Source organism: Neodiprion fabricii, chromosome 7 (genome assembly GCF_021155785.1).
Source record: "Neodiprion fabricii isolate iyNeoFabr1 chromosome 7, iyNeoFabr1.1, whole genome shotgun sequence".
Taxonomy (NCBI): Eukaryota; Metazoa; Arthropoda; class Insecta; order Hymenoptera; family Diprionidae; genus Neodiprion; species Neodiprion fabricii.
In genome coordinates, this window is record NC_060245.1 from 21,158,563 (window position 1) to 21,175,821 (window position 17,259).

At 38.7% G+C, this 17,259-nt stretch overlaps 4 protein-coding genes across 6 annotated transcripts; all 4 read right to left on the reverse strand.

Moving 5' to 3' along the window:
- Positions 1–16: 16 nt before the first annotated feature.
- On the reverse strand, positions 17–2,249 carry LOC124187180 (peroxisomal membrane protein 11B). Its single transcript, XM_046579520.1, has 3 exons — positions 1,927–2,249; positions 1,685–1,800; positions 17–1,112 (listed from the first exon to the last, which is right to left on the reverse strand). Exons 1-3 carry the CDS (start codon positions 1,980–1,982, stop codon positions 583–585), a joined length of 702 nt encoding a protein of 233 aa, XP_046435476.1. The 5' UTR covers positions 1,983–2,249; the 3' UTR covers positions 17–582.
- A 738-nt stretch (positions 2,250–2,987) lies between these two features.
- LOC124187174 (ceramide transfer protein) lies at positions 2,988–9,048 on the reverse strand. Of its 2 annotated transcripts, none has more exons than XM_046579507.1 (8): positions 8,485–9,048; positions 7,793–7,912; positions 7,389–7,659; positions 7,043–7,329; positions 5,039–5,206; positions 4,540–4,971; positions 4,316–4,448; positions 2,988–4,225 (listed from the first exon to the last, which is right to left on the reverse strand). In XM_046579507.1, the coding sequence occupies exons 1-8, from the start codon at positions 8,719–8,721 to the stop codon at positions 4,098–4,100; spliced, it is 1,776 nt and encodes a 591-aa protein (XP_046435463.1). In that variant the 5' UTR covers positions 8,722–9,048; the 3' UTR covers positions 2,988–4,097. The 2 variants fall into 2 exon arrangements, with proteins under 2 accessions (XP_046435463.1, XP_046435464.1); XM_046579508.1 differs by having other exon boundaries at positions 7,416–7,659; positions 8,485–9,047.
- Positions 9,049–10,274: 1,226 nt separating this feature from the next.
- On the reverse strand, positions 10,275–11,333 carry LOC124187181 (protein lethal(2)essential for life-like). The gene has a single exon (XM_046579521.1). It carries the CDS (start codon positions 11,076–11,078, stop codon positions 10,620–10,622), a length of 459 nt encoding a protein of 152 aa, XP_046435477.1. The 5' UTR covers positions 11,079–11,333; the 3' UTR covers positions 10,275–10,619.
- Positions 11,334–11,561: 228 nt separating this feature from the next.
- Positions 11,562–17,149, reverse strand: LOC124187175 (uncharacterized MFS-type transporter C09D4.1-like). 2 transcript variants are annotated; one of them, XM_046579509.1, is made up of 7 exons: positions 16,095–17,149; positions 13,660–14,186; positions 13,032–13,501; positions 12,715–12,926; positions 12,537–12,640; positions 12,325–12,435; positions 11,562–12,257 (listed from the first exon to the last, which is right to left on the reverse strand). In XM_046579509.1, the coding sequence occupies exons 2-7, from the start codon at positions 13,917–13,919 to the stop codon at positions 11,942–11,944; spliced, it is 1,473 nt and encodes a 490-aa protein (XP_046435465.1). In that variant the 5' UTR covers positions 13,920–14,186; positions 16,095–17,149; the 3' UTR covers positions 11,562–11,941. The 2 variants fall into 2 exon arrangements, with proteins under 2 accessions (XP_046435465.1, XP_046435466.1); XM_046579510.1 differs by having other exon boundaries at positions 13,660–14,202.
- Positions 17,150–17,259: the final 110 nt, after the last annotated feature.

The window sequence follows — 17,259 nt, forward strand, 5'->3', positions numbered from 1 at the left end:
AAAGCTACTCGGATTGTTAGAATTTTTTACGTATATTTAAGTATAAAGAAAGGAAAAGTGTACAAAATTTATCAAATACTATACCCAAACTACAGGTAGTAAGTGTTAGGTCAATTTATATACCGAAAAAATATTTCTAAATCTATCTTAATCGATATCAATTCGCCGATAAGAACATAATCGTATTAGAAATAAAATTATTTCTATTTTAACAAACATGTACAGGCAATGGAAAAAAAACAACAAAAAAATTAAATGTTTATTCGAGTCAATAAATTATCCGCCGATCAATGTTGAATGAAAAATATTACGTATAATACAGTCAATTTGTTTTTAGACATGTTATGTTTTCACAATCGTTCCTTAGCGTCCCAATTAACACATAATATTCTTTAATTCACCCTACATGTATATTACGAGTAAAGTACCACCAAATCGTAGAATAGATACATAGATGAGACGACAACAAAGACCAAATAATATAAATGTGTCTTCGGAATGTGTTCTGAGAGGGGTTTTTACAAACAGGGAAAGAAGGAGAGCGAGAGAGCACGATTCTCTCCGAAAGAGATTTCCTACTTTTTAAGCAGGGGTCAATTTGGCCAATGGATAAACAAGGCTGTAGATACCAGCAGCGGAAGAAATGAGGCCGAGCAGTCCGACGACTCCAGGATTGAATCTGGTATAACCGAGAGAAGTTAGAGGTATGAAAAGGTCGCAGCTATTTTTTATCGTGTCCACGAAAACATCCGTGTGATTCTTGACGCAGCACAAAGCTCGAAACTGCACCGGCAGATCAAATTTACACGTTCTAACAGCCCGCAATTTCAATCCAGCCGTTTCCTGCTCCATTATTTTCGATATCTCATAGACGTCTCGTACAAGGTTCATCACTATTGCCATCAGCCAGTACTTGTTTGATACTTGATTCCACTTCTCAACGTTCACCTGGCAAATCCCTGCTCTGCCAACCCAGATTATGTGGTCTGCAAGCAGGAACAATGCGTTCGATATCTTGGACAACGTCATCGTTATTCTCACAACCAAATCTGGGTACCTCATTGACGACAATGCCGAGTATAACAAATCCAAACATCTTCCGAGCCGCAAAACTGTTTGGAAATAAAGTAAAAATTGAATTTTGGACTTAGTTTGTATGAGCTGCGAAGATTTCTTTAAATATACAAACATATATAATACCAGAATCGTAAACAAGAGCTTAAATATGAATGCTTCCTATCAAATTACTTCAAAATGATTAAAAATCTTGTCCTACAATGGCTTGGTTTACTTAGAAGAAATATTCTAAAAACTTTTAGATTATTGTCTTTTCAATAAAATGGGCTTATCGTAGAGTAAAATTTACAGAATCTACTCAATTTTCAAGCCTTCTTACGATTTGAAACGCAACATCGATATCCAAACTTGTGGTTATAGTTCTATTACAACAAAAATAGTAAAAGGTATCGATTTTTGGCCAATCAACCTTCCTCAAAGTTATGTTTTTGCCATATGATGCGTCATGTATTTTTAATTCATATTGTTCTCAATATTAGAACATAGACTCCAGTTTTCCCTCAGCTTTCGAGGGCCTCAAATTTGAAAATTATGAAACATAGTTTAGACCAAACGAAGTTGTTGCTCAGCAGTTGACAAACAAAACATGACGAGAGATGAAAATTACGTTTTCGGAAGGAGCTGAAGGTGTATTCGAGGCTTTTGAGAATGTCAATTCTCTGCCTGGTCCGTTCTCCGTTTTGAACGAAATACCAACTCGCCCTGCTGCCGTACTGCAGTAATCTGAAACAGAAAGTTTCAAGAGAAAATTTATTTTGAGAAGCAAAGAAAAATTGCCAAATCACTTATCGCATAAATATGGCAGGTGCGAAGAATAAAAAAACAAGTCGAATGCAGCAAAGACATAACCTTATAATCTTGTCTCTTCCGGCAGTTTGATTGTTCAGCTTCACTATCACGTCCATTTCTCAGTTCTCGTAATTGCAGTTTCACCGAACCTCGTTTTTCGCCTCTTCTCACTTCGCGCACAACTCCTTTTACATAACTGCACGGCTCTTTAATTTACATATTTCACGGAAATTACACCGCTTTGTTTACCACCTGAGTTAGTAGTTACAGTGTTTTCAGCCTGCAACGGAGTTGGAAATCGACTATGACTGCACCCAGCCTGTAGAAAGAGAGAGAGAGAGAAAATGTAAGACGAAGGACATAGGTGGACAACTTCTTGCAACCTTTATGCTTTATGAGCATCCCCCCTCACTGACGTCAATGCTAATGACTTGACTCAACACGCACTTTGGGCATTGCGCAGCGGCCCAGACTTCTGGGCGACAAAATTCAAATAACACATCGTAATGATTTGAATCGATATTTAACAGCAAACAATGCAGCAAGTGTAGCTATTTCAATTTCAAGAATTTTAATTCCGGTACGGAAATACGTTCAAAGGTCCGACGAATTTTCATGAAAACATTTCAGTATCCATACTACGCCTAAAAAATCATTTTACCACGTTGCCGATATCGGCTATATACCATTGAATACTTTTATTATTATTTCTTATTTTTATAATAATTAATTTATTCCTTCTTTTAAATTTCGTTTCAAAAAATTGTAATACTTATAAGTGTTAACTTTAACAGTCTTTATTATATCATATCCATTATATTTTCTGTATAATTCATAATTCATGGGCTCGTTATGTCGTATTTTATAAATTTTTATATTTTCTGTTGTTTATATATATATATTTTTTTCTTTTGTACGTATCATCAACAGACACATTTTACATATTATATGTTGTATAAATAAAGATATGAATACAGCGTTTATTATCATACATCTTTGCTAGGTTATTACTTATATTAATGTTGTTTACCATTATCTGACTATTACCTATTTATGTGTATGAATTTCGATTTGTACAACTGGACAGTACTTATGATTCTTTGTCGACTAATCCTTTCACATTTTTCTTATACAATTCTATCAGATGGCGTTTAAATCATGTACCAAATACTTCTATGTATAATGCTCGAAATTTATACAAGAAAAACATTATGTAAATATATAAACTCTGACTTTTGATTTCGCTTCGATCCTTTCCTATTTTTTTTTTTTTGCTTTCTCTTCTACATCATCCTTAATCATTAGGTACTGCTATCACTAATTTATCTCCAGTATAATACTCGAAAATTGGCTGAGAATGTGTTTTTAGCTACTCGGGCACACAACGTGACTCACAAAGTTGAATTGACAAGTTATCATTTTTTTAATGTCAATTACTACATAGGATAGTTGGTACATTTTCTCTTTTTTCGAAATAAGCGACGAAGGATGATTGAAATTCATGATTAATCAACAGTCGCATCTTTGTCAGATACGTTGTAACATGCTCGAGATCAATAATGCGGTAAAAGTGAACGTCGATTACTTAATCTTGTAAAACCTTGTGCAAAATTCGACACTCATCGGTATCAATAATCTGTAAGATTTGTTATTTCTTCCAATCTTAAATATTCTTAAAATTTACATGTACATGTTCACACGAGGACCTAAAGTGAATGTATTTTCCAAAGCGATCACAAACGTTTGTTCACCACGTGTGCATATGTGAAAACACGTAAATCTAGCGCGTCTAGAATGAAAAATAAAATTCGTTAGATTTACCTATATTTTATCACATATTATAAGATTGGATCTGAACATTCAATTCGATTTACGATAGATATTCGTTTAAGTTTAAGTAAATATCATTAAGCTGAAATGATTAATATCGTGTCGCACGAGATGGCAAGGTGAACAACTTTAACTGTTAGCAAATCTTACAAGTAAACATTGAACCACACCTTTTATTTCATGCATTATCGTTTTCTTTCGTCCCATTTTTTTTATGCTTCTTTCTTTCTTTCTTTTTTTTTCTCGCTCTGTCTCTTTATGAAGAATTATATATTTACTTGTACGGAGTGATCTTATTTTTATACTTTAATAATATATTTCAGGAGCTGTCCCATTACTTCCAAGTTCACAGATAATATTTGTGTACAATATTATGAATAATTCACAGGGGTGGCGGATGATCAGAATAAAATTGGCTTGTCTTTGCATTGGTCGATACAGTAGCTCGTAAAGCGTTTCAAAAACTTTGGATATTCCCGTTTATAGACCGCCCGAAGAACCGCCGCTGGAGCCCAGCCGCCAGGATTAACTGGAATCAACCACACGTATTGCTAACGTAATGAAGTGCGGTGATAAACGACTGTAAAAATATCATAAAATAAACATCAATAACACTCACCTACGGAACAATAGGTGATTTTACAGGTAATATCATCCCTCGTAATCTCGCTTCCTTCCTTTGGCGGATCTATAAACGTTTGGCAAACTAGGCAAACAGTCAAATAAACTCGAACACACTTTCCGGCGTTTGGCTAAGAAAAAAAAAAAAAAAACGAGAAGAGATCGTTATCATTCTGCGTCGTTCCTCCGTTGTTTAATCTTGAAAAAAGAGTCGTGATTTACCGGATGCTCCGTGTATTCAGTGCTGTGATTACAGACAATCCATAGATCATGAGCGTCGGGATCCTGGTCATCCGAAACCCTCCGAATGTGGGACCAAAATAAGGCGTCCCTCTGGCTGGCGGGCCATATCCGCTTGTGCGTCTGTAAAAATACTAGGGTATCGTCGGAAATTTTTTCTACAACAGTCATGTCCTCTAGCGTTGCTTCCCATCCGCTTCTGTACTCCGGGCTGTAAAATATGTTGCAAACTTCATGCCCTGTCACGCCCTTAACAACATGGCAAGCTTTGAGCGGATCGACAACCAGGCCATCAGCCTCCTCCTCCCGCCTGTACATCCGCATGTCTCCATCCTCTGCAAATAGTTGCCAACCTCCAGCTCCGCCAACTCCGAGTCTTGCGTAATGCAGCTGCTCGGTTGAGACTTTGTCAATCTGTGAAGTGGGGGAGGACGGGGGATCGTTATTCTACCCAGTGCTGAGAAAATGAGCAGGTATTTACCTCTGGCCAAAGCCTATGCTTGGCCGCCGACGTTGTAGGACTTGTCGGAATGGAGACAACCTTCTGCTTCAGCCTGTCCCGAAGCTGATTTTCTTCGTCAATTTTGTCCAGGCCTGTTTCGACTGCGTCGTAAAATTCCTCGTCGCAAAGAGTGCTGTGCGGACCTTCCTGTTTAAGGAATGCATCAAATTTTGACAGCGGACTTTTTAAGAGGTGATATATTAGACAAATTTGTATATTTGAGACGGCTAAAACGGCAAACCAATGTGATTAAACTGTTTACTCTTCGGCACAAACCATCGTATATGCCGTTTGATAACACCTATCTCTGGCCTTGAGCACTTTGTACGGTCATGTGTAATAATAAATCAGTATTGAAACTGAAACCGCAATGCAGTATGCCTGTCGAATATAGGAGAAAGGAACTAGTCTGAACTACAAATAGTTTAATTTGAATTGAAACGACATCACGTACAGAATATCTATTAGACATCCGCAAACAAGCTGTGATTATTAATGCTTGGACTTTACAGACGACTTTTCAGTGGACGTCACTGAACTATTTATCACTTCTAGCTAATTCAATATTCCTGAATCCTTCGAACAGTCAATAAATGTTAATCTGAACCTTTTATCGTTACAAATGTATTCCAGATTGCCTGAACAAAGTTCACAATTGTATTTGACACGGCATAATAATTTCACTTAAAGATAACGAATCAGAATGGATACATGAACGTTAAATTCAATTAACCAATCTTTCTTTTTCACTTACCCGAAAGAATTTGATTTTTAGTTTCATCTTGCCCATTTTTTTTTTTTTTTCTGATATATAAAGTTAAAAATCACCGAAACTTGTCACGGATAAAAACGCAGAGCTGTCCAGAGACCTGCTGCTCGCGATGAGCAGTGCGCTACTAACTCACCATCAAGTGATACTGGCAAGTGTAAAGCCTCTGACTTCCCATTACGGTATGCATCGAATAAAGCAACTGATGATGTAATTGTTAATGATATACCCACGTGTTATTATGACACAAATAACCGGCTACAGTTCTCTATTGTAATATTTTTATCCAACTAGTTAAAAATCAATTAGCCAACAAAATTTTTGACAGCAATATGTACATGTACGGATATCCTTATAAAGCAACTTTCACTTATATTGAAAATCGATATTAAATTACCTAGGATTTACCAAGAATCAATAATATGAATAGGATTTAAATATTTGTCCAATTTCTCAATGGGTATTTGATCGAATAACAAGTTTGAAGAGCGAAGCTTCCAAAAAAATCAATCCGTTCACATTCTGACATACCTAATGTGTTTACCTGATTATGTAACTTTTTCAATTCATTTTCGGAATTCGTTATATTTGGCAATTTGATTTCTCTGTATGTACCATTGGACATGACCAATGCTTCGTATTATTGAGCAATAAAGGATTATGAGGAAAATCTGGGCTTGACAATTTCACCAACATATGTTACGTAAAAGAGTTACTGAAAAACATTTGAAGCCAGGTACATTCGGATCACCAAAACAAAATAATGGTTATTCAATACGTACGTACACACGTACCTCATACATGGTACATAGTGTGACAATTTTAAAACAGCAAAATGTAGTCACCGATGATCTAGATTGCCAATTTCTGACACGACAACACACCATTGTTTTGACTCAATTGCATAAGGTGATTAGTAGTCGTGAGGTGTAGCAGCAGCAAGTTATACCACATCCATACAAATGAATGGAGCAACGGATTGGGACATTAATTTGACATACTTAGGTGGAGAGGGTGTTTGTGTCCGTAATTTCACTTCTTTCTTAGCTCAATAACATCGTTTGTTCCAGGTCAAGAGGATTTGAAATGCGTAAAAGCGGAGCGAACAGGAATACATGACAGAAATAAGATAATTAGTAGGAACAAAGAACAACAGAATTGAGGACACAGTAAGCAACTTGATTTCATCCATTTTTATCGTCAAGAGTATTTACCTCGTAGTCAGGACCCCCGTGTATGAGGACTCTGCGCGTCGGAAAATCTTCTCTAGAAGCGGCTACCTGTTCCTTAACTGCTTTGTAATAAAGCTCCTCGACTCTCCGACGTTTTTCAACTTCTCTCTCCCACCTGCGACGCCAGGCGTCTTCCCTCTGTGTCATAAGATCCAGACAGTGCTGAAGAGTGGCCAAGACTCCTTCGCTCGTCGCTTTAAACGTGATGGCTTCACCCTTGAAGTCGACCGATTGTTCGGCCGGATCGAATTCCACGTCCGTCAGATTTTCTGTGTGAAAAGAAAAAGGTTTACCGCGAATTAAACTTTCGGTGGAACGTTGACAACACCTTTGGAGTTTCGAGCTGGCTTCTTACGCTGATTCGTTGCTGGCGACACTTTGGCAATGTCTGCACAGTTATCAAAGTACTTCTGCAGTGTGTCAATCTGCTGGACTAATATATTCTTGAAAGTTTCCATTTCCGCCAACTTTTCCTTCAACCCTCGGATTCCGCGTTTACTAAAACTACCAGCACTCGCCGTTGACTGTGTGTTGGACGTAAGAGATACCGCGCTGCCATGACGTTTTAGGCTGTTTTCGCTACCGTATCCAGACTCAGCCTGAAGCAGAAGAACATAAAGTTGTAAGCAGCTTATATTAAACAGTGATGTTAGTGTTGCATGCTTTGAAACTAGATGACAATGATAAAAGATCTCTAAGAGTGAAATGGGAAAAATAATTCCATCTTATTACCTTGTACGATTTCAAAACGTCGACCCAACGTTGCTTTTCTTCGGGACTATTGGCTCTTAAATACCAAACAAGACAATCATTGACGGACACGTCAAATCTGCATTCGTCAAACTCGTGAGCCTGAAAAATGAAATTAAGTATTAGTGATAATCTTGTAATTAGCTTAAAGGATTTACGGACTAACAGAAAATCAAAACCTAGCCAAGCCTCATATGTATCGACGTCTTCTTCGTTACAATTTGTGGGAAATTTATTTTGAAAATCGTTGAGAAAGATAAAAATTGTTGAAAATGAATTATTCAAAGGTAACCATGTTAGGAATTTGACAGCTACGCCATCCTGAAATTCATGAATATTTCAAAATAAAAAATAATTAACAGGGACAAGTGTGTATTCTAACCTCAAAGCAACGGATCCCATGAATGAAATAAAACACACCATAGTTTAAGGTGAAATTAAGATCGTTATAATGGGTATAAAATTGGTATTGGTGAAAAATGCAGGAAAAAGAATGAAAAACCTTGTCGAAAACTATCGTCGTCTAACCTGTAAGTTGTGAATAATAATTTACCTCTCACTTTCGATACCGGTTGCTAAATCATTTCGACGCGTAATCTAATTTGGGAAGTAAGCCAAGAGGCAACGACCTTGGAGTGAAAGGGAAAAACGAAGTCTTAGGTTGCGATAAGTACCTTGATAACAGCCTTGTAGAGGCCAATGGATCCTCGACACCCGAATCCGCTGTCCTGTTCGGATTTGTAATAAGAGAGGGTGCCGTCCTTGAGTACAATGAAGCGGGACTGCCAGCCGTGGATGTAATTTGTCCACTTGGACAATATGCCCTGGAGCTCGGGAACGACGACGCCGTCGGATTCCTCGTCCTCCTCCTCGCTGTAGTGGCAGTGAGTGTTGACTTTTTCCTCGGCCATCTTAGCAGCCCGAGCGATGGAAGCTGCCTCGGTGTTTCTAGTTCACCCGAAACTCAGGCTTACCCTCGCATATCAACGTTGACCGCAGCCCGCTGTCCGTTCCGTTGTCGGCTCGATTACGCACATCACAATATCGCGACGGTGATTTTTATCTGTGCCGAAAATGCGGTATCAATACCACCGAAACGTCCCGCGATCCGTCAGGTATGATGCCATTTTTATTATTATTTATGTCAAGACCTTTTTTTTTTTTGTCTTCACTTTTAATACTTTTATTGCACTGTATACGGTTTAAGCGTACACTTGTGCCGTTGTTGCTCGCACGGAAAATGTCTTTTTCGTAACAGTTTTTCTCGTTCTCTCCAAAGATGGCGACACCTCCGGGTCCTTCTGTCAGATTCTAAATTCAACTTTGAACGTTCATATTTTTCGAATCTCCCGCCACCGATGTACACGCGGTTCAAGTCAGTAACTTTATCAAAACGAGCCATTGGGAAGAAACCGCTATTTTCTTATTTTTGCAAATGATTTTGAAGAAACTATGGTTGCAAAATATGACTATGTTTTGTCTTATTACGGTTTACTGAATTTCAAACAGTTCCAAAATCTCGAACTAACGGGTTTTCCTCGGTATTGATCGTTACGATAACGTTACTAACTTCAATATTATATTTATTTTTAGAATCCTGTAGCTACGAATCTTATACTTGATTTTTAGAATAAATAAAAAAGCTATAATCAAGTGAATGTGAGAACATAACTACGAAGTTTCGCGCTGAGAACTCGACTGACAGCGGTTCGTTTTAGATGAATTACGCTAACACGGAGGGACGGAAAACTTAGCGCAAGCTGTGAGGCTTTAGTTTTTGCATCGGGAATAAATATTCTGCAAAACATGTGACGAAAAAAATATTTTAAAATTAAATATGACCCGTTAGAACAATGCATATTGTGCCACCAGATGTCACAGCGCCATATTTTCATTCCTGATTTTAAAAACCACAAGTTTAAAGAAATCAACCGTCGATTTTTAAAATCCATGTGACATGACAAAATTAACTCCCTGTAACTCTAATAAAACAACAATTTTGTGGGTAATATTAAAAGTATGCACTGGGTTATGAACTATTTTCGATCAAGAAAATGGAGCTTAAACGCTATAAGTTTAGAAACCAACCTTTTTTGTTTACGGTAGCAGCTTTTTATCCGAAAAACCTGTTTCAAATTTTAGAGTATTTTTTTTTTCACAACCCACAAATTCACGATTATATGAAATAGCGCTTTTATGGATGTATTAAAATTTAAAAATATAAAAAGTCTGCAAAAAAATCTTACATTAAAATTGTTTCCCTACTTCAATCAATATCATTACCACTTCTGTGAAGATTAAGCATCAGCTATCAATGAGATAAATCAGGCGGTTAAAATCGACTCGCTCATTGGATGAAACCGTTCGAGAGACATTTTTTGGCACGAAGACAACAACAGCATATCAGGATGCATATCAGCCGTGTGGGTAAAGAAATTATGCGGATACAATTGGATCGCAGATGTCGAGGTTGTAACCATGAATTGCGTATATTTATATAATGCGTATAAACGCTGAAATTATGCGACATTAATAATACACGTAAACTTGATTTTGAGCCAATATTACATGATTCTCTCCCCCTCTCTCTTGCGCTCATTCTCTTACGACAATATATACATAAATCAACATACAGAGCCAAAGAAACAAGCCAAGAGCATCAACAAGAATATAACAAGACCAACCGGATCGGTCTCGAAGAGCTTTTTGCAAACTAAACTAATCGTGTTCTCTCCTCATTACATAATTGCCATTGAAAACTCTAATTTTTTTTTTCTCTTTTTCATACTCCTTTGATTCGACGACAGAATCACTTGCAGGCCGAACGTCCGGTCTGTTCGATAGGGATGATCCTCTCGCCAGGTTTGCAGCAAGTAGATTTTTTCGGTGCGGTAATCTTGAGGACACCATCGGCGGAGAGGAAGGCGGTGGCCTTGGTGATGTCGCTTGTCGGAGGAACGGTGCATCGCCTCAGGAACTCCCTGGTCACGTGTCCATGTTCACCGTGTTTCTCCTCGTGCTTGGCCTCGACGACGATGACGTTGTTAACGGTAGACACGCGGATCTCCTCGGCCGAGTACTGGTGGACATCGATGGTCAGCTCGAAGTTAATCGGAGGACGGCAAGGCTCGATCTTCTTCGGAGGCGGTGGCGGCGGTGGGATTTGAACCGGAGGCTTGAAGTGGATGTGAAGACAAGTTGGCGAGGTCGAGAAGTCGTCGATTTTGTCGGACAGCCAGTGAGTCAGGATCGTGGATACTTCAGCCATTTCTTTTTATTGTTTTTACCGTACTCTGTACGCTCTTCTTCTGACTATGCTCACTGAACACACCCCGGTACACCTTTGATCGACGTGGCTTGAAATTCGATTGACTACCGAACGAGCAATTGCCCACCTTTTATATTCCCACTACGTGCCTAATTCGGTCCACGATATTCACTGACAGCCGGATGTATTGGCAACCCTCGAATCATCCCCGGTATGCATTTCCGGACCTTGTACTATGCGGTAATTATGTATGTATATCGGTCCAAGGATGCACCCGGTATATTAATTTTATCACATAAGTTATACATGTACTACCGCGTGACGCATCTTTGTTTATTAAAAGAACATAATATTTCGGTATGTCAATGACTAATCGCGGAACGGGCTGATGTAGAAACAAGAATATGTCCTTCTACGTCTACATCGTTGCGAAAGAAAGACTTCAGTCGTTATCTCACGTAAACTTATATTCTCTCATAAGTCCTATCCCCGAGTATTTTCAGTTTTCCATTTCAATAACGTAGGACTTTTGACACTTGGCAGTTATTTTTTTTTTTCCTGTCGATGCGCTGCGTCAGAAAAATTCTAAAATCTGGTAAACTTGATACTTATATTCGTATGACAATCAATGATCGTTGTAGAGATTTTCGTAAGAAATATTGAAAACCGCAAATTGCGACAAGTCCTATGTCATTCCAATGAAAAAAATTCTAACGTACCTGAATCTATCGCTTTCCCACACAGTGAATCAACATTCCACGTGGGATTTCTTACTGTATAAAATTCAGGGGCACAAATAAAAAAAAAAAAATAGGAAAAAAAACTAAACTTGTAGTAATCAACTATCACGCGAGATGCAAAATTTATTGCTTCTCGGGTTTTGGGAATTCCTGAAGTGCGACGGGGTTGTACTTGGCGATTCGCTCGGCATTCTGCCGCCGGAAGTTGCCCCTGGTTGAGGCGATCAGGATCGTTCCGATAAGCAGAGATGCACTGAGACAATAATGCGCAGCCCTGTCGCCGTATGTTTCTATCAGCCTGCGGACGATCAGCACCATCAATGTGCCGTAAATCTGTATGGAAATGTTGAGAATCCCTACTGTCGTGCCTACGGGTTCGGGATAAGTAGTCTCCGCGCAGACTTCGAAACCCAAGCTGGCCCAACCGACGAGGAAAGTTCTGAAAAATGATAAATTGATCAACTTTTACCGACAAGCCGTCCTTATTTTTCACCAATATCGATTACCCGAGCATCATCCCGGTGACCACAACCATCCATTGGACTTCTAACGAAAAACTGATCGCGAACAAGACTTCCGTAAGTAGAGCGAGACTTCCGATGGCTATGGGGATGATTCTGCAATCATTTAACAATACCGCATTATATTTATACATTGTTATTCTTATCACTTATAACATCTTTCAATTTTTTCACGTGCTTTGCAAGCAGTGGCTCACCTGAATGCCTTTGTTTTGTCGAGTATCATGGCCAGGAACACCGTGCCCAAGCCTCCCGTGCCAACGATGGACAAGCCCAGATTACCAGCGATTTGTTCACCGTTCTGAAGAGGAGTGATAAAGGCTGTGTTGAGTGACTTGTTACAGCGACTGGACGGATCGGGTAACGGAGCCTTACCTTGAAGTGAGCGAGGCATAAAGAGTTCAACACGGTGTTCGTGGCTCCTAAAACGCTCATTATGATACCGTACGAGTTCCACAGGAGAATGAAGTCTATGTTGCACAGTGTCCTTTTCACAGGTGGCCAAAATCCTTCGGGAGACCTTTCTTTGTGCAGTTTCTGAAGCGCCCTCGCATCGCTGGGCGGCAGTAACGGCTCATCCTTGAAAACTGTGTGAAAAACGAAGAGGAAACTTGTTGTTTCATGGACATAAGGAGTCTCGGTACCATGTGTTTCTTTCACGGACACCATAGTGAACTGAATAAGTTTCTTACGGAAAATTATGGCCACGACAATGACACTGCAGCACAGAGCTATCCCCCAGAAAACCTTGTATAAGTCTTTTCCAATGTCCTCGATGTTATCGTGATTCTTTACAAGGACTGGCACGGTCGGGAAACAGATTGAGAATCCGACATGAGTGCCGGCGCAGGCGAAAGCCGTCGCCAGGGCGATCTGCTTTGGTCCAAACCAGTAGGCCGCTAGTCGCCCTGGTACAGGGAGGATGAAGACCTGGGCAACCGCAACCAGGATTTGGCCTGTGAAGGTGACCATGAAGCGATCCGGAGAGGCCGAAAGAACCTTCAACCAAGCCCCGATGCAGGTGAGGGTCGATGCGAAAACAACGGTCCACCGTAAACCGACTCTGTCGGTTATGTAGGAAGCCGGAAAAATGACGACCATGTAGGTCACCATAAAAATCATCGAGGTCCAATCGATGGCCAGTGAAGAAACGTTGTAGTACCTGAAGAAAAAAACGATACACGCGTAGAGTTTGCATACTTTGTGACTTTGCGTTAACGAATCTGAAACTAATTGAATTGGTAAACGACGAATGATGATAAAATCTCTTTGCAGAGCTCATCGTGAATTGAGAAAAAATTGTAACACCGTGAATCTTACCGGCTTACAATGTTGTTGATGATGGTGTATTGGTACCACTGCAAGTTGTTCGCCGTACTGAAAACGATGAAGAGAACGAGTTGGAGCCATCGTCTAGGGTAAACTTTGATTTCGGTTGCGTTACCAACGATTTTCGGCAGCTTTTCGTCAGGCTGCATTTCGACAAATTCAGACACGACCGGCTTTATCACAAGTCTGTGACGCTGCGATAGAAGATCGCGATCTTCGACGATATTCTCGTTACGTTCCGCGGTCACCATCTGCGTGTTAACTCCACTATCACTGTCACTATTCACTTCACTTATCGTGTTTATATCGAGTCTGATAGTGGAGATAAGTATTTTGAGTTTTAAACGACGTCTCTTTCGAGAAGAGGCATTGATGAGATCCTTCGACCTTTTAATTCTCTTTCATATTACACGCATCGCCTGTGCTTTCTGGTTTGTAATAAGATGGAAATATCGTATGTTTCTTCGAGAGACAAAATGTTTTTATCTTTCCCACGTAGTTTTCATAATCAAATACAGCTGTGTAACGATTATACTTTAACAACAACACTATACATATACATTGTGAAAAGGCGAGGTAAGACAGATGAAGAAACATCAAAAACATGAAAAATATGGCAAATATTAGTCACCATTCGGTCGCCTATCCACGAGTGAAGATATTTTGCTATTACTCGTAATGAATGCGGTATTCCGTACGAAAATTAAAGATTACCCTACTGCAAACTTACTTATTGTTAGAACGATTGAGATCAATATGCAGTACTAGGCAGAAATAGTAGATTAATGGTAAGACATATGAATTACATGTTTTCAAACGAAAACACTAGTGCTCAAATTTTAAACGCGTTTTTCTCAAAATTGTGTTTTTCAAAACCGTGAACGTCACATATCGAGATTCAATCGATGAATCGATTTGAAATTTGGTCCTCATATTCAAAGGAACAATACTTTTCACCTGAGGGATGACTATACCATTTTCATTTTTTATTCAATAATTATTATTAAATGTACATCAACTTGTAGTTTTGGACCGATTAATTAAATGATCGTCAAGCGATTTGCCGTTTGACCTAGATATTGACGCGTTACAAGACTACACTGACTTTCTGCTAGGTTGACATTTCAGAAGTGACCAATGAGCATGACCTATGACCCCTCCCTAAAGGAAACTGAAGTACGAAAGGTAACTCATAATGTTCAGATTTATGTTTTCATACAATATAAATAAGATGTTACATATATAAAAGGTGCTTTTTTTTTAAACAGTTCAATTTTATTGAAAATTTTACCCTCAAAATTATCCCTTTTTCAGGACATTAAATGAATAGGCTTTTGCGAACCAGTTAAAAGGCCACATTATCAACAGTAAACTCCTACAAAAATTTTTTTCTTCAAAAGATTTTACACCCAGACATCGATTTTTTAGTACAATAGTCGCTCGACTCGATTTTTTATTCTTAATTAATTTATAATTATTAAATTGCTAAATATTTTTTTAATACAACTGGCAAAATATCAAAAAGAAACTTCAAAGTAAGTATACAAATGGTTAGAGAGATGTTTTGTTATTTTCAAGTGAGTGAAAAACAGCTGCTAACAAATTCGTAAACGTTGGTGAACGATGTATACAAAAACAGAGTGTTAATTAAATGATTACAATCATTTTTTCCGGCGACCTTCGGCGGCTTATAAGAGGTGAACTTATTGAGGATAAGGGCACAGGCAGGGATAGCGGGTCCGTTATCATGACACGATTCGATAGTAAAACTAGTCAACGAAGTCCCTGCAACAGTCTCTATGTTACCTATGCCAATTATCGTGGGATTCACTCATTAGCGCGAGGTTAGCAAGTTAAAATGAGGTTGAAGTTAGTAATACACGTTACTTTAACGATGCATGTTCGGAAAAATTCGTTACTAGAACCCTTAAGATTTTCTGAAGTTCAGCTAGTAACCAATACCAACGAAAACATGTTCATATTTTGAAAAGTCAACGCCTTGAAAGTCCTTCCAAAATTGTACAATAAGGGATTTTTTCCATTAGCATGAACATGGATAGCACATGAGGCAGCAATTGTCAATTATAAGTATCATAAGAATGCTTTATAAATGTTTCTGCAAAAAATCCGAGGTGAGCTTAAAAAAATCACAAACACGACACGCGTCACGATTCTGAGTTAAGAAGAGTTCAAAAATAACTTCCTGACTCAGTAGATACTGTCAATTACGAACACTTCGACACTGATCAAAAATTGATTACGATCCAACTATGATGTAAAAGTGCTCGCTAGTAACAAAACCATATAGTCTCATCCAGCCTATCGTTTATCAATGAATTCGAATATCAATTGGATAATTCTGACTGATTTAATCTTGTGATTAACATTTAGATTGAGTTTTTGTACGAATTTGAACAGGTAATTACTTTCTAAGTGATAGTCGCTTCGTCGATGTGCCAAGTAACGAACGCTTTCGATTAGCCCGACATCGACAAGCATCAGACTGCGTTTTGGGACCTAGCAATAAGGCAACATGAATAAACGTATTTAACAAATCGTCAGTTTTCACTTAATTGAACGATAAGCCCGTGACTCGATACGTTTTGTAATCTTGGCTATTTAATATGAGTTGCACAATAAAAATTGTTCGACAGTTTTCATAACAGAGGTGCACATATTTCTTGGCGTCAATATTAGTCTGGATGGAGATAAGATATCGATTGACGGTTATACATTGCATCACGAATGCGAAAGCGTATTATTTTCGTTATAACCCGCAGAATTCAGTATGAATAAACACTGCATGTCTGAACGCCCAGAAATAGTTTGCCCAATGTGTCATAAAACAATATTTTCTCTGCTGTTGAAACATTCAAATATATACATATGTATGTATATATGTATATTTCCCCAACAATATTGGACAAACCGAGAGCATACTTAGTCCAATGTCTGCTACGATGGTAATTAAAACATCGATGGTCGATATTCGATAAATATTGTCACTAAGTTGTAGTGCAACGTAGCTTCGTTCTGAAATGACGTGACATTGAGGAATAGAGAGTACATGTATTATAACTATCATTTGAAACATCGATCCTCGGTACGTCTCACGATCAGTAAAAAATCAGTGATGAAAAAATGTTGAATAACTTGCAATTGGGAAAAATCAACATTTCGATAGAGAGGACAATTCTAGAGGAACATCGTCGTATTCCGTAGCCATTATCCTGACTTTCTGGCGACGAAGTTCGAATCTATTTAGTTTTGTCATCAGACTGCCAAAGGTAAGACACGTGATAATACACGCGTGTCCCAACACATCTACGAAGGCTCCAATTAGCCTGCGGGTGAAAAGTGTTATTGATACATCGTAGAGCTGTTCTGACGTAACAAAAATCCCAATGGCGATCGCTTTTGGTATTTGGTAAGTCATTTCGACGCAGTGTTCAATCCCGATACCTGAGTAACCTAGGAAGACGGGCCTGGAATGTGATTCAAATAGTGAGGATGAGTGATAACGAGTAGACGCTCAGCCGGCAATCTTTTTTTGATTATCCTAAAAATATAACGCTAGCGAAGAAGATCCAT